Raw genomic sequence first — 21513 nt, forward strand, 5'->3', positions numbered from 1 at the left:
CACCAAGGATCAATTTATTGAATAAAACCACAGTCAAGCACTTTCGTCTTGTCCAAAGACTTCATCAGAACTAGTGCTATTCTCATATAGCACCAATAATTAGTGCAGATCATTAATTCACTTGATAAGGAACAACCAATAAAATAAAAACCTCATTAACATAAATTAACTGGCATTGGGTTACTAAGTGACCAAACTTTCATAAAATAATAATAAAATAACAATATAACAATATATTTGACATATAAAATATTAATTATATATGTACATTAACAAACCATAAAAATTACCCCTCCAGGCTTTTAAGTTTGAGCACAGGAAGGATACAGCAACTATCATTGAGACCCGGGGGCTGAAGAGCATTCAGTCTCAAGATCCAAATTAACTCTTTTTTACTCAGATGTTCATCTAGTACAAAACTTCTAGGGTCTCTTAACACACAAGGAACAAAAGGAACTACAAAATGTTTTTCCTAGTATGCCATGATCAAATTAGCAGAAATAGAGGTGCATGCCACCCCCATTGCTACACCACTCAATTGTTGAAATAACTGTCCATCAAAAACAGATAGTTATTAGTAAGTACCATCTCCATAAGAGAAACTACTGTGTCACACATATGGCATACTGGAAAAACATTTTTTATTTAATAGTTCCTTTAAACACTGTTGGGACTTTTATATTTGTTTTTTGGATGACATTTTTTTGATTTGGGTGGACACGGAGATTAAATTACAAGAATTTTTGGAATATATACATTTCACTACATCTTTTCTTATAGTCACCCATTAATTTAGCATGGATAGTTTATCATATTTAGATGTCCAGTTTTCCAAAGATTATGTCAATGAATGCTACACCTCTAATATCCATCGCAAGGCAACCTTCTCCAACTCTTCCCTTCGCTATAATAGTAGCCATTCTCCCTTTCAAATGAAGGCGGTGGTCAAAGGCAAGTTGGTGAGGTTGGCCCGGATGATCACAGATGATAACATCTTTCAGCAGGAGGTTGATGTTGTGTTAAGTATGTTCACAAAGAGAGGCTACCCACATGACCTTTTGGATAAAGTGAAGGTGAAGGTTTGTAATAAGAGAACTAGTGTTTTTTTTAAACCATTATTACCTAAACCCACTTTACCGCAGGTAGTTGATATTTCTAATGGCCATGACAGTAGGAGTGTACAAGTGGTTGATACCCTATTTAGCCATTCCTTGATTGTTACTTTTACCCTTCATATTTATGACATCATTATCCATAAAGGGGGACTGACTACAGACCCTGGAAATTATCACCCCATTAGCCCGATGAGTCTGATATGTAAGGCTATGGAGAGCATCATCTTGGACCTAATTAACAAGGATATAGGGACTCTCCAAACTCTGGATCCTACACAGTTTGGTTTTGTGAAGGGCAGATCATGCTTGCTCAACCTAGTTGACTTCTTTGAGTCAATCACCAGAGCTGTGGATGAGGGCAAGGCAGTTTATACAGCCAACTTCAATCTGGCCAAGGCCTTTGATACCATTCCCCACTCAGGAATTATTGATAAACTCACAAAACTAGGCATCAACTGCTATATCACTAGGTGGGTTGCAAATTGGCTCACAGATAGAACCCACAGTGTGAAAGTAATGCACTCCAAGTCAGACTGCTGACCAGTCACGAGTGGAGTCCCACAGGGATTGGTCCTGGGTCCACTCCTGTTTGGCATCTACTTATCAGAAGTGCAGGCCAACAAGGAGGGACTCTGGCTGACCAAGTTCATAAACGACTGCAAGCTGGGAGCCATTACTAACTCCCCAAGTGATGCAGACATCCTACAGAAAGGCCTCACTGTAACCAATGACTGGTGTTGAAACCATGGCCTTAAGCTTAATGCCAAAAAATGCGTCATTATCCCCTTTGGGAAAAACTCTGTTTCCAATAATTATCACATCAATGGGAGCCCACTGAACACTGAAGGCATTATAAGAGATCTGGGGACACAGGTTGACAGGAAACTCTCCTTCGGACACCACATTGCCGCTGTGATCAGAAAGTCCTTCTATGTGGCACATCTCGGGTTTTGCATCCAGGAAGAAAGAGGTCATCATCTCTTTCTACTCTTCCCTCATTAGGTCAGTCATTGAGTACAATGCCCTATTTGTCATGTACCTCACTAGACATATGCAACAACTAGAAAGGAAACAAAAGTACCTCACGAAGAGGATCCTAGGCCTTAAACACATGTCCTACATGGACAGACTCAAAAAACTCCAGCGATTCTCTGTCTCATATCGTCTACTAAGAGGCGATCTCTGCTTGACTTACAAAGCCATGTCTGACCCAGCTCTGTTAGAAATGCTACATCTAAAGAAATACCAATCCCTTCACAGCACATGCTCCACAGACCTCAACCTCATTACCACAATCAACAGAACATGCTAGAGGGACAGGTTCATAAACCAGAGACTGCCCATGCTCTGGAATAGACTTCCCATACATGTCAAACAGAGCACCTCACTGGCCCAATTCAAGAGAAATCTTGATGAGTGGATGGGAAATAGAAAGTTCACCCCCGAGAGCACTCCAGTGGCTCTACCTGATAGAGGCACTGGGAACTAACGTTGGGCGGTATGATGCCAGGGCACTTCTATGGAGCCTAGTACGCACCTATGAACCTATGAACATCAAATAAGACAGTCTCAAACACACGCGCACAGACACACACACACACACACACACACACACACACACACACACACACAAACACACACAAACACACACACACTCACAACATCACTTACCCAAACCCTACCCCCAAACACATGCAAAAACACTCTCACCCTTACCCAAACCCAATTTAGTTTTATCAGCCAAGCACACTTTCTAACTTCTAAACATGCAGTTCGCCAAACATTTGGTAATTTGCACTACCCCAGAATTTACTGAACACAAGTATATTTGAAAAATTGCAAGGGGAGTAAACACATACAACTTCTACTAAAGTACATGCATAATTAAACAAAAATCTAAGCTAATGTGTGCCTGAATTCAAAACATTTACAAGGTCCATGTGTTATAATGCAAAAAAAAAAAAAATGTTAACTAAAATGTAAAAAAAACTTACAACAAAATAATGAAAAAAGGCTCAAGAAACTAAATCACACTATTAAGTAGCTACATTATGAACTGCTGCTTTCTAATAAGGGGACTACAACTTCCCAATGCATCTGAAACATGGAATAATGCATAATTTCCAGAAAAAAAAAAACTGAAAAGGTGTAACATCTGAAAATCATAGGCCAAATTCTGAAAGACTTGCTCTCAGTTAAGTGATGTACTGCTGTGTAAGTCTTTCCTGATTCCAAAATACTTGTTTTTCAGTGTAAGTGACTTACTTCAGTGTAAGGCCTATCTATAGAAAAAGCGTACACCAGGAGGCCTGATTCCAAAAGACTTGTTCTTAGTGTAAGAGACTTATTTGTCAGCAAGTGTTTGGGAATCTGGCCCCATATCTAGTCTAGCTGCATACAAAAGAGATTTTATGTGAATTATTATTTCTTTAATGTTTGCTTGTCTAAAAAGCAAGGTAAAAGAGAATGGAGTTGAGCAAGAAAAATACAATTTCAGTGTTAAAGCATATTTTTTTCTGGGGCATAAAATTGAGTGTCATAGAAAAAAACTTCTTAGGGCAGATATCAGTTTATGGCATTCACATAATGTAAAAGCTAGGTATTTACTTTTCCAGAATTCAACATTTTGGTGATACCCTATGCAAAAATATCTACACACACACACACATATATATAAATATATATATATGTATCAGGAGAGAGATTTATTTCTATATATGAGAACAAAATTCACTGAAGCTAAAAGTTAAATGGTGAAACTGGAGAATATGTAGTTGCATTTTGGAATTTTATTTATTAATTTAAAAGTATGACATTTTAAACTGCTGTGTGTGTGTATGCTTTGCTTGCTGGCTAGTGTTTTTCTAAGCCTCAATACTTCTGAAAACAACAGAACACTGAAGCTCTTCTACTTATTTTAAACCACAAGATGGCAGTAGATCCTATTCAGAAACAGTATGTTTTCATGTGTTCTACGTGTTTTAGCTGTTTAATTGCTATCATTAGAATTACTTGCCAATTATTATTTTGCAAGTAGATGTGTAATATGCCTTTTGTAAATGTTTTAATTTTACTAAAATATTACTTTGATGTGCAGATTCTTTTTATTGGCTTATGCAGATACCACACACACACACACACACACAGACACACACACACAGACACACACACACACACACACACACACACACACACACACACACACACACACACACACACACACACACACACACACATAACACACACACACACACACACACACACACACACACACACACACACACACACACACACACACACACAGCATTGTCATAACAAAGAGTCCCCAGTGTCTTCTGGTTCCTAACAGGACTGCAGTTCTCTTACAAACTTAGTTTCTGCTTATCTCTGAGAGACCAACTCTATGCTCAAAAATACAGTCAGGCAGAGAACCTAGATTAACAAAGGACTATAGGAGGAAAAGCCTTTTTCTAGGACAAGGCCTGACATACAGAACCATATCCCAAATATAATAAAAATCAGCAAACCTTGGAAGTCTTTAAAAAAGACTAACAGAACACATACAAAAAGAAGCTATGTGCACATGCTTTCAGATAATAGGTTCATAGGTTCATAGGTTGGTACTGGGCTATCAGCTCTAGGGCCTATACAAGCTTAGCCATAACAATCCCCTGGCTATTTCTTCCCACACTGGTTGAATATGTTTTATAAACCAATACATATTAGTGCATTTCATGTTAATATTTGCATATGACATGAAATGTGTACATTTGTTATATAATTTGTCCACAGTTACATATTTATTTTATTTTGTAGTACTACATTTTACCTGTTAGTGTACATTCTGTCACAATATCTTCTGCATGGCCATGTACGCTGCCAAGATATAGCATATAGTCAACATTATTGTCTTTTACTGTCTATGTGTGCTCCTCAAGTCACAGCTAAAAAGGATCAACAAACAGCAAATAAACAAGTGTGTGTGTGTGTGTGTGTGTGTGTGTGTGTGTGTGTGTGTGTGTGTGTGTTATTTACAACATTTTTGTGTGCTTAGGGTTTACATTGGATTCAAATAATTAGACTCCAAGGTATCTGCAATGTTCTATAAGCCCTGCTGAAATGCAACCACTATTTCAAGCAAACTCAAAAACTGAAGAAAAACTCTGTTACGGATTTGTTGCAATTTGCCAACACAACATCTAAAGACCAGAAAGGCAGATGTATCCTTTAGAAACTTCTGAAACAGTCTGATCTAATTTTTCCTCCTTTCTTTTTCCATATCATCAGGTATGATTCACACCAGTAATACTTGAGTGGGTGGCAGTCAGAGCAAACCCTGACTATAAAGTATTGTTGAAATAATTGATAATATACATTTTATTGGCTTTGATTTGTGTATATCAGTTATAACTGATCACTTCACTCTGCTAGATATTACATATTTCTGTTGTTATGCTTTTTGTCATTCTAAGAGCTCTATAGAATGCATTCTGTGCCTTCATTAATGTAATTAGTCAGGTATAATCAAATGGCTACCAGTAACTTCTATGATTATTCTGTTTCCTGAACTTCTGCTTCTGCTTATTGTAATTGTTGTCCAAAATTTTTGTTTCATGGATCCATTAACATCACATCATACACCAGTTTTCTGCTTCATCTTAAACTTGAGATCTTCCCCTGTATTCAATTAATCTTTAACTTTGGGGTGGCATGGTCAAGATGGAAAACAGTTAGCAGCACAGGAATTTTGATCTGCTTCTTTTACACATATTTGACAGGATTAATTATTCATTTTCATCAAAAAAAAAAAAAGCAAAAAAACCAAAAACAAAAAAAAAGCTGAAATATTTTTTCAGTAAGTACTTGTGGCATTTTGGTGATGAAATAAAACTATATATTTTAAACATTTTCCTGTCAAAACTTCAAGTTAAAATAAGTGTCAGTGGAAGATGAGTCACTCAAAGATAGCATCATAAGAAAGTTCAGTGAAGAAGGAGTTACAATTTATTCTTAGTAATATACAAGACTTATTTTTAAAACTCGATAAACTAGACTCTAAAGTAGGCACAATAAAAGAAGACTGTAAAAAGCAGATAGAATTCATTGAGGAAGTAGTTCAACAACAGAAACGTCAAATATCTGCTTTGGAGGATTCTATTGCTCATATCGATAGCAGATTTACAGAAGCAGAATATAATACTGATTTTATCTTCAACAAAACAAGTTTTTGGAGAAAATCGATGACTTAGAAAACAGGGAGAGAAAGAATAATATCTGGATTTAAGGAGTTCCTGAGAAACAAGAGGGAGATAATACGGTAAACTTTTTAACTTCTTGGATTCCAAAAATATTAAACCTTCCTGAAGCCTTGTCATATGGCATAGAGAGGGCTCATAGATCTTTGGCTGTAATAATTTCAAACAAGAATCCCTCAAATCCTAGATCCACAATAGTGAAATGTATTTCTAGTCAGGACAAGGACCTATTTTTCAAAACTCCCTGGTCTGAATCACCCACGAAAACTGGTGACTCTCTGATTATATTTGACAATTATTACTCCTCTCTGGTGGTCTCAAAAATAAAACCTTGTATTCCCTTGTTAAAATCATTCAAGAAAGCTAGAATAAAAACTCACCCATTTTATCCCACAAAACTGAGATTATTTTGCCAGCTGGAAGAAAAACATTTGAATCCCTGGAAGATGCAACCTCCTTCATCCAGAAGAATAATTTACTTATTTCCACAGAAGATATGGACTTGAGTACATCATTAAAAAGACAGTAAAGGAGTAGAATAAAAAGTTCAGAGATAAGTGAATCTCTTTTTAGTTATTTGTATTTAATCTGATTACAGAAGTTTGTTTTCTGAATCACCTTTTTAAAGGACACTCATCAAAAAGGTAATAATATTCCTGTTATTCATATATTGACTGTCATTTAAAAGTAATAGCTTTCTTGTTAATGTAATTCCTCTACTTTTTATTAGGGGGGTAAAGTACATAGGTTCATAGGTTCATAGGTTCATAGGTAGGTACTAGGCTATTGGCCCAAGGGCCTAAGTAAGCCTAGCCAACAAGGTTCCCTGGCTTACGCCACCCAAGAAAGTAAATTTCTTGTGCCCCTGTCATACAGAGCCACAGAAGGGATCCCCAGGGTGTATTTCCTATTTCCCATCCACTCATCAAGATTTTTCTTGAAGAGCGCTAATGAGGAACTTTGCTTGACATAGATGGGTAGCTTATTCCAGAGTATAGGAAGTCTCTGGGACAGGAATCTGTCCCTCCAGCATGTCCTGTTTATTGTGATGACAATGTTTAGGTCCCTAGAGCTTGCAGCTCGGAGGGACTGAGATTTCTTTAGGTGTAGCATGTTCAACAGCTCTGGGTTTAACATAGCTTTATATGCTAGGCACAGATCTCCTTGGAACAGGCGATATGCTACAGAGTAAAGCTGGAGTTTATTGAGATGGTCAGTGTAGGGCATCTGTTTGAGACCAGTAATCCTCTTTGTGAGGTACTTCTGTGGCCTCTGCAGCTGGTGCAGATGTTTTGTGAGGTACAATCCAAAAGGGGCATTGTACTCTATAATGGGTCTAATGATTGCCGAGTAGAGGGGAACAATGACCTCTTTTTTCCTGGATGAGAACCCTTTTGTGATGAGGTGTGTCACATAGAAGGATTTCCTGACTACTGTGGTGATGTGATTATCAAAGGAGAGACTACTGTACACCTGGGTCACAAGGTCTCTTATCACACATTCGGCATTAAGTAGACTGCCGTTTATGTGGTAGTTCATGGGTACAGAGTTTTTACCAAAGGGGATGACAATGCCCTTTTTGGCATTGAGATTGAGGCCATGTCTCTGACACCAGGCATCTGTCTCAGTGAGGCCCTTCTGTAGGATGTCTACATTATTTGGGGACTCGACTATGGCTCCTAGTTTGCAGTCATCTGCGAACTTTGTTAAACAGAGGCCTTCTGTGTTAGCCTCCACTTCAGAGAAGTAGATACCAAACAGGAGAGGTCCCAGGACTGAACCCTGTGGTACTCCACTTTTCACTGGCTTGGAGTCATATTTGGAGTCTGCAACTTTTACAGTGTGGGTTCTGTCAGTGAGCCAGTTGGCAACCCATCTTGTGATGTAGGGATTTATACCAAGTTTAGTGAGTTTAGCTATAATTCCAGAATGGGGGATGGTGTCGAAAGCCTTGACAAGGTCAAGATAGGCTGCGTGAACCACCTTACCCTGATCGATGGCTTTGGTGACTGCCAAAAAGTAGTCGGTCAGGTTCAGGGTGGGGTCCAGAGTTTGGAGGTTGCCAATGTCTTTGTTTATGAGTTCCATGACGATACGTTCCATGGCCTTGCAGACCAGGCTCATCAGGCTAATAGGGAGATAGTTCCCGGGATATGTGGTGGCTCCTCCTTTGTGGAGTGGGATAATTGTTGCTGTGCACCATTCAGTGGGCATAAAGCCTGATGTGAGACTATGACTGAATATGGTGCTTAGGTGGGGAGTCAGTTCATTCTGAAGTTCATGTAAAACGCAGCCTGGGATGTTGTCCGGTCTCATGGATGCTGTGTTTTTGGTTTTAGAGAGTGCAGCTTTTAACTGCATAGATGTGATTACAGGGACTCTGCATTCCTCCTGTATAAATATGGGCCCTTTAGGGGGTGAGAGGGGGGTAAAGTTAGCACTGAACCTATCTGCCAAGATGTTGGCAATATCAGTTGGTTCTGTAATTTTCGTGCCATTGTGCTGTAACTCAGAGCAGATCTGGGTGTTGCCATTGAGATTCTTGTCATAGCTATAGAATGCTTTGTGGTTGCCCTTAGAATCAGTGGCGATTTTGTTTTCATAGCTAGCTTTGGAGGATCTTATAAGAGATCTCAGCTTCTTACTGACGCTAACACGGGAGCTCCTCCACTCATGAGATTTTACTCTCTTTTGCAAAAGTTTCTTCCTTCTGTTGTAGAGTTTGTTTATTGCAGGGAACCACCAGATTGGCTTCCTTTTTTTGAAGGATAGCATCTTGGTTCTGTTTGGGATAGCACGATCCATGCACTCATGTAAGTGCTTATAGAGTGCATTTGTGGAGGATTCAGCAGTCGTAACTGTATTGTCCATCTGCATGGGTGTCATGACGTTCATCATTTCTGTCTTAAGAAGCATGAAGTTGGCGTTGGAGAAATCTTTTACTGTGGTTTCCTTAATGGTGGGTTGGGGTGGGATGCGGATATCTAAGGTAATTAGCTTATGGTCGGAGCTGACCAACGAGGGGTTGACTTCAGGTGTGGAACACCAGTCACTCATGTTGGTAATGACTAGGTCTAGGATATTGTTGCCCCTGATGGGGGTGTGGATAAGTTGATCCAGGGCATTGGAATTTATGAATTCCAGAAAGCGTTGAGCAAAGGAGTTGGCACATGAGTAGTTTTCACAGTTAATTGTGGGTAGTTGAAATCGCTCATTATTAGGGTATTTGGTTGAACCCTAATAATTTCCAGTATATCAAGAAAAGAGGAGTGGGAATCCTGGGGCATGTTGGAGGATCTGTAGCAAGCTACAATTTGGATTGCAGTTTTGCCCAGAGTTAGTTGCACTTGAATGACTTTGGATGCATTATGCTGCGCAACTAGCCTGGAGGTGTGGATATCCTTAATGAATATGGACACTCCTCTGCTTTGGTGTTCTGGTCCAGGTTAGATGGCCGACAAGTGTGGTATAAGTTATAGCTTGGTAATGCAGGGGTGCTCTCTAGAGCCTTGAACCAGGTCTCAGTCAATGCACAGATATCGATGTTCTCCATTTTAAGGAGTGCCTCAAGTGAGTGCATTTTGAGATTTAGACTTCTAGCATTGAGTAGCATTACCCTCAGTTTTGGCTTGCCTGTTCCTGTTACGGTGATGAATTTGTCATTTAAACCTTGCCTAAAAAGGTACTACAGGGGTGGCAAGAGCCTTAGCCAGTATCCAGAATCCCAGTGGCAACAGGTGCAGGCCATCTGTGACAAAGCATTGTGGTCGGTTGACCATGTCATCCCAGGCAGACAGATACTGGAAACCCTTTGAATGACACCAGAAGCTTAGCCAATTGTTGAAGTCAAGCATTTTGTCCTTGTACTGCGGTATCATTCTGGACGATGGCAGGATGCTACTCAGGGCTAGGGTCATAGCTGCCTGGGCTACAAGATCGGAGAGCTATTACATGTATCTTTTCATGTAGTCCAGGGAGGTACGTCTCAGGTCGTTCACACCAACATGGACAATGACAGAGTCATATTTGTACTTGTTGTGGAGTGACCTGAGTGCATGGGTTATGAGGCAGATCCTAGTACCTGACAGGCAGTTGACAGTAACCTTCTCCTTGTTTAGCCTGGTGAGTGGTACATAAGTGTGCCTGATTATAGAGTCACCTATGACTAATGTGTTGGGTACATTGGTTTGCCTTATGGGCTGTGGTTTATTGGCACACTGAGTCTGTGGGCTATGTGTCATTTGGGTTGTGTTGGGGGGGGTGGAGGTTGCTTGCATTTCTGCTTTGGAGGTCTCTGTTGCTTGAACAGATTATTACTGAGAGCCTCTGTGAATGTTTTTGCGTTTATATGTGTGGATTTTGGTGGTGTAGGTTTAGTGGGACTATGTGATGAGTGTGTTGTGGTGCAAGTGTTTACCTTCTCCTCTTGACTGTCAAGTTCAGCCTTGGTTGGAGAGAGCTTTACCTCCAGTTTGGCTAGATAAGTGCATCTCAAACAGGTTGTGGTGCTGGGTGGAAGGAGGAGAGGGTTGTCTTTGTACATGAGGCAATTGCTATATTTCCTCAAGATGCCCAGATTCATCAGACAGGAGAGAACACTGGGAGCTGACCCTTGGACATGCCTGAATAAAAAATTACTTTCCTCTAGACAAGTGAGAATAAGTGATTTAAATTTTATTAATAAAAATCTAAAGTTAAAATCTAAAGTAGAACTGTTTTAATTTTACTTTCTTTCTTTTATATTTTCTTATCTTTTCTTACTTAAAACAGTATAACAAATGAATAATTTCAATAAGTTGGGTCTAGTTTAAATGCCTGTTTGACCACTGCAAATGAGCTATACTGCTCTCTGAAAAAATGTTAACATTATGTTTATGTACATAAATGGTGGGGAATATTATAGAATTGTGTGAACTGATGTGTTTTGATTGTATTTTGAGTCTTTGTAAGGATGTACAACACTCCTTTTACATTTAGGTGGAAAAAAACATTTCTGTGTGAAAAGGCGTCTTGCAGAATGTGGTCCTGAGCCTTTTAGTTTCTAAAGAGCTTTTTTTCAGATTATCTTCCCACCTAATAGTCTTAAATGTGTTAGAAGAGTGTTTCCCAATTTGGCTCATGCTTTACTGTGTCCTTGCAGCTGTTTGAATCCATTTTGAACAGTCCTTGAGTGAGGAAGTGCTTCGCAACCTTTAACCCCCCTCAGAAATAGGAAATAAGTGGAACACAAAAATGGAATCTTAAAACGTACCCTTTGGAAGTGTTTAAAGAATTACAATGGTATATTCATCCTGTTTAATAGGAAAACTGTAAGTAGGAAGAAAATGTTAACACTATTATGTCTCCCACTAGAATTTGAGTGGGTTGATGGTGATTTGAGCCTTAAAGATGTTTGTACTTAAAAATATAGAAAGGAAAAAATAAAATGCACAAAAGGAAACATTTGAAGTGGGACTTACAAAGGAGTATTCCTATACATTTTAAACACTGTTCAAGAGGGTTTGCATGGCAGATATGTGTTATTTCATATTTATTGTTTACATTATCACAAGTTAGTATTTTATTTCCTTCTGCTTTTGATTCTTGTTACCATAAATGCAATCTTCAAACTTTTTACAGAAAGTTGAACTTAGTTTAAAACTCATTTGCTCATACTATGCTAGGTCTTAACATTATTTTATATGACAGAAGCCTCAGTCATTTGTTTGTATAGGAAAACTGTGAGTATAAAAACATTCTAATTACTTGTAACTTCATTAAGGTAAGCTACATTTCAGCATAAAAAACAAATGCCAGCAGCTTGCTATATTTCTAATCTTGCTAGGTATTAAATGTAAATCTACATAGTTAAAATGTACACCTGAATCTATTCACAAACAAAAGAATGTGTGAGTGATTCAATGCTTATAAGATATTGTAGTGAATGATATAAGAATGAATGTATCATTTTCGGGGTTAATGTAACTATAGGTATTGTTTCATAATATTTTCTTTATATAGTTTAATACCTCTAAGCAAACACTTCTGATTTATAATGTTATACATATATGGCATGAGTGTTATTGCTAATCTAAACACACACATATATTTTAAATACTATTTTATTTTAATGATTCTTGCATTTTATAAACATTATGAGTCAGCTAGGTTTAACTTTATTACAACTATATTTAGTTTTATGTATGAAAATGCTGTTATAAAGGAAGAGTCTTAAGAATGGATTGAGTATCTATTTAGAATGATAGACTATATATTAACAAATGTCATGTAGTTATAAGTGTTAATAATTTATAAAGAAATAGTTATTTAAAGTTGCCTTACCCGATAGCTCATATTATATATTAAGATGGCTGTTTAGCTTTTTCGTTATGTTTACAAGTAACTCAATATTTATAAAAAGAGTGTAAAATATTAATTTAGGAAATTTAGTTTTATTTACATAAACAATAATGTGATTTGTAGAGTCATGTTATTTTTAGTGAGTGGTTTGTATGAAATTCTCATCAAACTAGGAATTTTATATTCTATGTTAGAGGTTAAAATGTTTTTAATTTTGAATTTTCTGCATTAATCTTATTGTCTTTTCCATAACAATTTGTTCATAAGATAGTCTAATGTGTAAAGTGCTAAATCATTGTATATTAGTTTTTAAACCATTTGCAGTAATACATGCCAGTATATAAATGTCTCTCATTAAATATTAATGGCTTAAATAATCCATTAAAGAGAGGTAGTTTAAATAAGTGTTTAATATTACACAAGACAGACATTATTTTTCTGACCGAACATCTAAGTAAACTGCGGTTAAAAGATTATTTAATTTTACTAGGTTCCCATTTTGTTTCAAAAGAAAGATGTACTCTTATTCTCTGGAAGAATATGTTAGGATTACCCAAGATAATGGTTTCTTATTCTGATAAGAATGGTATGTTGTGATTGCTGGTAACAGAAATTGATAAAAAATATACACATTCATACTTACTGGATTCCTGGGATTGGTACTAAAGCAGCTAAGAAATATTCAGACACTATAATACAATATTCTAAAGGAGAAATGTTGATAGCTGACAACGTTAACTGCATTTTATCAAAGATACTACAAGTATTAAACAAATGAAGCTATCTGTAGCTAAACATTTAAACCATTACATCAACTGAATATGAGAGATATATTAGATTTAACACTAGCAAGTTCATTATAGTATACTCACTATTCTTTTAGGTTTGGGACCAAAACCATACCAATATTGATAATGTTTTTGCATCCAATGTATTATATTCTAAAATAGAGAATGTACTGATAGTCTTATGTCCCCTATCTGACCACAATGCTATTACTTTAACTTTAAGCCCAAACAACTTAATATTCTGCCAAAGACTTCCTACATATATAATTAAAGAAAAGATTTTAGTGAATGTTTTTTAAAAGAGGTAAGTCAATTAATGGAATTTAATAATAATGGTGAGGTTACTGATGTTATACTATTGGACACATTGAAATATTACTTAAATGGTTAAGTTAAGAATTGCTACATGTAAAAGAATGGAATGGGATAAAGGGTTAAATATTCTCCAAGTTAAATTGAAAACCTAATGATAAATCTGCAGATTTACAGCTGAAAAATCGAAATCAGAAATATTTAGAAATTTTGCATTATAAGATTTCAATTAATGTGAAAAAAATAAAATTATAGTTGTATTCAATAAACCCCAAAAGCTTACATAGAATGGCTATTAGATAAAAAATGAATAAAATAAATCATATCAAAGAGATTGTTTATAATGAAAGAAATACAACTATTAAAACAACTGATTTGAGGGACATATTCAAATGTTTTAGTAAACATTATGAAAAAATTAATAAAACAAGACAAGTCAGAATAACAGTAACTTAATAGTTTTTTGAAGGGAACCATACATAGTAAATTAACCATAGAAAAGAAAAGTAAAATTGACAAGTCCTTCTCTTTTATAAAACTAAAAGACCAAATCAAAAATCTTAAAACTAATAAAGCACCAGGATTGAATGGGATAATTCCTGAGTTATATAAGCTTGTACCTAATTATATTTTAAAAATTCTATTAAACATTTTTGAAGATGTTTGGAGTATTTCTACTCTTTCCGCTTCATGGAGATATTCTCTTATTACACGCATTTTAAAACCAGATAAAAATCCCACTTTATGTTCCTTCTATTGGCCTATTTCACTTTTAAATATAGACTACATGATTTTCATGTCTATAATAGCAAAAAGATTAAATCATATGCTCATAGGATTAGAAAATGAGAACTAGACTGGATGTATACTACATAGAACAGTTCAAGATAACATAATAAGACATTTTCATTGACTGATACAGCAAATAAAAATAAAACAGAATTATTGATAAGTATAGATTTGGATAAAGCTTTTGTTTCTGTTAACTGGCTTTACTTTTTCAGACTATTAAATGAATATCACTTTTTCCACAGATTTCAAAAATACTATTAAAAAGCTTTATAATAATTCAATATCTTTTGTCAAAATAAGTTCCTTTATATCTAGTCCCTTTAATATTGCAAAAGGCACAAAACAGGGATGCTTTTTATCTCCTTTGCTACTTGCACATGTTATAGAATCATTTGCAAATTATATATCTAACATTAGCATTAAAGGTTTCAAAATAAATGAAAAATTTACTTCTAAAATTCAACTTTTCGCTGATGACATTCTGCTAACAAATGTAATATTGAAATCTTGTTCGATCATATAATCAGGATTCATTGGTTGTTACAAAAAGATTTCAAGTCTGAAACTTAATCACAATAAAACAAAAACATTCCTTATTAGCAAAGGGATAACCACCTTTTTAAATTCTTATGAAAATTTTAGTTGGGATAATTCACAAAAAAAATACTTAGGAATTATTATTGAGCCAAATAACAAATATTCAATATTGGTAAATTATCAACATCTAACTAATATTATAACAAAATTAACAGACAATTGGTATGAATTATTTTTCACATTAGAGGATAGACTCATGCTGATTAAAATGATAATTCTACAAAAAGTTTATTCATTAGTCAGTTATTAATTCTTCCACCTTTTAAAAAAAGTTTAAAAAATAAACATTATTTTATTAAAGTTTTTATGGTATCCCAAAAAAGTAAGGATTTCTTTAAATTGGCACACAAAAAGCTGTGAGGAGGGTGGCATTAGATTCCCTAATATTGAGTTATACACTAAAAGTCTGTTATTATTTTATGACTCCTCATGTGTTTCTTGTTGGAAATAATTATATAAAAGTAATAGATAATAGATAAAAATAAACTAATAGATAATAAATCTGTAGTTGTATCTTATATGAATTTGGTTATAAATAACTTTTTTGGGGTTTTAAAAAATGTTTTAAATGAAAGACATATGTTTACTTTTCTGGCATTTATAAATCAAATTCTCTTAATCTTTAAGAGATTTATGAATTCAAATTATCTAGTTATTCTTATTTCCTATAGCTTTCACAAATGGATGCTTGGTATCTTTACCACAAGGAAAATGTTTGATCTAAGAACAGTAATTTAATCTATCGTCATCAATTTATGAATGGCAATAAAATACATTCAGCTGATTAATAGATAGATAGATAGATACAGTTTAGAAAACAGTAGTTGGCTAGATATACAAACATGTAAGGGATATATTCACAATAAAATTAAAATATCAATAAGCATTCAAACTAAAATGATTCCAAAATTTCTCTAATTTAAATAGCAATCCATCGAAAGGGAAGTCATATTTATCGATTATATATAACAGTATAAAAATTGAATCTGTTCTCCCTGATGGCCATTTTGGAACTACTCAACAAAAATTAATAAAGAATAATTTTCAGAAAAAAGTAAAAAAAAAAAATCCTTGAAATCTGCAGGAAAGTCAACATCCTCACTTTATTGGAAAATCTATACATGGAAGATTTTACACAAAGTTTTTTTTACAACATTGAGGTTATATATAAATCAGAAAAAATAAAATGCTGGGGATGTAATGAAACTCTGGACTCTAATTGATTTCAAATAATTATAAACTGCAACACAGTGTCATATTTTTGGAATGATTTAAAAAGCTTCTCCCAAGCATTGTGGTGAGATAATTGTATTATTATAGATTCCTTGATTTTGTTTAATGCCTCAATCACAGACGTTGTTCCAGTATCACAAATACATCTTCTTTGATCTGTCCTAGCTATTGCTAGGGAAGTTATAACTAAAAATTGGAAATGCAAAACTACACTCTCTTTTTGTGAATTTATTATCCTAGCAAAGTCTGTTTGTAAAAATGAATTGTCAACTTTAAAAATGAGAACTAGAAATGTAACTCAATACATATCCTGGCAAAAACTTAATGATTTATTAGAATAGTATTAATGGTTTAGTATAAATATTCATTTTATGGACTTTTGTATATTGTTTTGATGTGTCTTGTTTAAATTGCTGGAAATATTGTTGATTTTGTTAAAAACAAATAAAAATTTTAAAATTAAAAAAAATATCCTTAACTTCATCTTTAAGTACCAAATTAAAAGCAACAGTCTGGTAGCGAAGCTAAAACAGAAAACTTAAACAGTGCTTTGTGGAGCTGTGGAAGTTATACAGTTCTTGTGGGGAGAGACGCTAATCATATGATACGGCCTTGGTTACCTGGAAGAGAAAATATTTTTCCTATCTGAACCTAGAAAAGAAATACTGAAATTGTTTTTTTCATGCTGCACTGAACAATCCATTTTAAACTACAGGTGATAATCCAGAAGGACAGCAACAATGAAAGGTTTACTGTATTATATAGCATGCCAGATATCAAATGTTATACACGCAGTGAATTACACTTGGGATACTAGGCTATATAGTGACATGCTACAAATTCGGTAATGCTTTGTTTCCTGTTAAGCTATAACCTCCTAGTAACTAGCAATTAAAATTCTACAGATAGACTGTAAAATAGGAAGCATGAAAGTTTAGTCAAAACAGACAGAAGAGAATGTATATTACTAAAACTACAGATGACAGAAATGATCAGATTTTCCTTTGCTAATAAATTAAACAACTTTCATTTCAAGGTGAAGATGCTAAGTTAGAATTTATTGACTAAATCTGATGAAAAATGTAGGGATCTCAGATTTGGCTGAAGTTAACATACCTGTGATGCCCTCTCAGATCCAGCAAGGTCAATCATGAAGAGACGACCCACACGTATCTCCTGCATAATATTTTTCACCCTGCTCTTCTGCTTCACAGTGACCTGCAGCACAGCATGGGACCTTGATGATGTCTTGTTTGCTGCTGTGGGTTCTTGGGTCCTCTGTTTGTTCCCCTTCATCAACAGCTGCATAATCTGTTTGGTTTAAGATGAACATGAACCAAGGAATGTTAGCATGAGTTAATTTAGAAGAAATTGCCTGCTATGAAAACCACATGCAGGCCACATACAAAAAAATAGAACAGTTATATACTGTATGTTGTTAACCTTGTAACTCTGTTAGAAAAGCTTAAAGGTTTGTATTTATACTGTAGCAAGGCCAAACCTGTGCTAGGTTGTGTTCTGGTACTATATTAAAGCTAAACGCTGTTATTGTAGAGTGATAAAGCTCTTAGTACAAGTGAAGCAGCCTTAGTTTAATTGTTTGCTCTGACATACACAGGAGATGGCATGGTGGAGCAGTTAGCATTATCACCTTACAACAAGAGGTTCTCCAGTTAGCTTCTTGGCTGAGGTGCCTTCTGTATGGAGTCTGCATGTCCTCCCTGCAGTCATGTGGTTTTCCTACTAGTGGTTCGGTTTCCTCCCACATTCCAAAGATATGTAGCAGGTGGACTGACATTCCAAATTGCCCATAGGTGCAAGTGTGTGTGTGCAAGTGAGTGGTACTGATGAACTACAGTGGAGGGCTATCAACCCAGTGGTTATAAACCTTGGTTTGAGATGATTGTCACTGTTGAGGTGACACCCTGACCCATGTGCAAAAAGGGGAAAAAAGGTTGAGGATCAATGGATGGATGAACGAAGTGAATGGATGGTGAGGTGACACCCTGACCCATGTGCAAAAAGGGGAAAAAAGGTTGAGGATGAATGGATGGATGAACAAAGTGAATGGATGGATGATGTGACACTGGGTAGAGGTGTCAGAACCCATGCCTGAGATGCAAATTCCCATGGAATAATTTCCAGTGAAGAAGGAGAACCACACAGCTTACCTAGCTTCAAAGGGGAAATGTAGGTCTTGAAGGTGAACAAGTGAGTGACACACCATTGCTAATGCCCATTGCACTCTGAATCCTAGAATATTTTACTCGCTGTTGACCTAGGGCAGTTATGGTAGAAAATAACTTCAGATAAATGTCAGCAGAGAATAGTCTCATTTACTGCAAAGAGCACACATATGTGGTAGATAATCAAGGTCTTGTCTCCCAAAATACAAGATACTTAACTCTTTTATATTATTTTTGACTCAAACTAAAATATATTGTATCTAATAACATATAGCCACTGACCCATTAAAATTGAACACATTTGCAATATTCTTACTAGCTAAGAATAGTTTATCTGCATTTTTATATACTAAGCACAAGTTCCAGGCTGGAACTTTCTATGCTAGCTTGGTCAATGTTGACCATATTTATGCTGGAAGGAAACAGATAATCAAAAACAGATTAAAGCTGTCAGGAATCCATCTTTGCTGGAAGGAAATATGTCATAAATAGACTAAAACTATCAGGACTCCATCTTGGAATAGAATGAATTCCAAAATAGAATATGCAATAAATATGTTTCCTTCTTTTTTACTTATAATTTCACAGGGCTAAAGCAGACCCCTGCCCCCAACCTCCATATTGATAACAGTACCACTCCTGGCTAGAGCAAACTCTGAATCCAGTTGAACAAATGGGACAAAGAGATTTCACCTCAGGAGGAATGAGTGAGCCAGTGGAGTGGCAGAAGGGAAGCATGACAGCCAGAGGGGAAATTGTTGTGAAAAAAAGCAAGCTTCACTAAAGCCACATTTTGTTACTTGCATTATTTAAGGCCTACAAGTTTGCCTTATCCTATATAAGAAGAATGGATGTGTGATCACTGACTAAGCACAGGTCATGCTAACACAAGGGGAGGATAATTTATATTTGTGATTTAAAAATATTCACAAAACTCTAAGACTGTAGTGAGCAACAAAATTTACAGAGTTTATACTGGTATGTGCAGCAAATAGGGTATCACAGCATTTTGTTCATTATATGCAATAAACTGCATTATTATGAAATCATGGCCGAGTCACCAGATTGGTGAATCCATTCCCACAGTAAGTAACCACTCATACCACAACTAATGAAAACAAAACCATACCATCCCCAAACCACCCAGGTGGGGGGCTGCACCCCCCCCCACACACACACACACGCACACACACGCACACACACACACACACACACACACACACACACACACACACACACACACACACACACACACCTAACTAAATATACCAATTTCAGGACCGCACTACAGTTGGGAAAAGGGCGCAGTCCATCTTGTTGGCCAACAGCTTACTTACCATGGGATTCACCGATTTGGTTGTTCTCTGAAGTGAGATTTTGATGATTTTATCTTGACTTGGACTTCGATATTGTGGGCTTTTGATGTTTTCAAGTGGACCCAGATATAGACATATATATATATATATATATATATATATATATATATATATATATATATATATATAAATATGGCTCTGGGACAATATTTCTATGAAATCCGGTAACTCTTTCACCCTCATAAGTCAATCTTAAAAAAATAGATGGTGTATAAAAGTGAAATGAGAACTATGTATGTGTTTGTGTGTGGAGAGGGAGAAATGGAGCCTTATAAATGTTGAACTAGAAAATGAAATGACAAACAGGCCCTTCTATATTACATATTCATGTACCTGGGAGAAGAGAACTATGTAAACATGTAATAATGCCTCAAAAGGTGGTGGCTCTACACAGAAGAAGAAGATTGGGTATTGTGAGGCCTGAACACCCACTACTGGAAGAGCTGTTATTTCCCTATAACGTACACTGCAGAGAACATTGGTTTCTTCTATTAAAACAAATATAGAATTCTGATATAAAAATATTTTCTCCACCACGTTTTTGTTTTTTCAATTCAGTCTTTATCTTAACACAGACAGAATTATGCAATTTTAGTTATATATGTAGTGCTGCCCCCTCCAATTGTTTCACACAGGTTAACACGCTTATGTGTAAACAGACTCAAACAAATCATAACATGTAAAGCATATATTTTACGAGATATTTAGGCTTCTTTATTGACCAATGAGGGAAGAGCAGTAAAAAGAAAAAGCATCTCCATCCAAGAATTGCATTCAAATGTCTCTTTCATCTAAATAAAAACAGTTGCTGCCAGTGCTAAGTTACCAAGTGTTGGAAGAAAACCTGTTTTCCTCTTGTCGCACTGATTTTTCCTGCTGTGAGCAGCTGCTCTCATTCAACACTGGGTCTCTTCATACATTAATTCACACCTTTGGTACTTTGAGTAACCAGCAGTAATTAATTACATTGGGAGCTCATTTTCTAATGTAAACTAAAACAGCTTCTGAAAAATATCAGTAATATTATCCTGACAAGCACTCTGACCTCCTAAAAATCTTAGGTTTCGAAGTGTAAGTGAGCTCCCAAGATCATCCTGTACAAGAAGTATTAATCCGAATTCAAGGACTGATTAATCCTTGGTATATGCCTTTGCATGTTTCATTATTAAGATAAATATTATGTATATGATTTTGACGTAAAATATTTTCTCCACCAACACAAGTCTTTTCATTCAGGATAAATCTCAATAGATTAAAATTATGAAATTTTAGCTGCAAATGTGCCATTTTTCCATGAACTGAAAGAATATTAATGTGACCTTGCTCTGGTTTCTTATCATTTGGTTTAACGCACTGTAGCTCTGGTTACACAGTCTCAGAAATGACTCTCTCTGGCTACTCAGCTCTTGAACTGGTTGAAAGAACATTAGCCATTGGTTACTGGGTTCCAGTACCAGATAAATGAACATTAGCCATTGGTTACTGAGTTATGTAAGCTATGTAAATCCTACACTAAATAT

General features: G+C 35.8%; 1 protein-coding gene across 2 annotated transcripts in view; it reads right to left on the bottom strand.

Annotated features, from left to right (window-relative positions):
• KIF19 (kinesin family member 19) overlaps positions 1–21513 on the bottom strand; it is a 1202512-nt gene that overhangs the window by 308500 nt on the left and 872499 nt on the right. For both annotated transcript variants that reach the window (XM_044085136.1, XM_044085135.1), the window contains exon 7: positions 17548–17742. In XM_044085136.1, coding sequence (XP_043941071.1) covers positions 17548–17742 — 195 coding nt within the window. The remainder of the gene's footprint in view (positions 1–17547; positions 17743–21513) is intronic.

The sequence above is a fragment of the Protopterus annectens genome, chromosome 10.part0, assembly GCF_019279795.1.
Source record: "Protopterus annectens isolate FY-2018-M chromosome 10.part0, PAN1.0, whole genome shotgun sequence".
Lineage (NCBI taxonomy): Eukaryota > Metazoa > Chordata > Ceratodontiformes > Protopteridae > Protopterus > Protopterus annectens.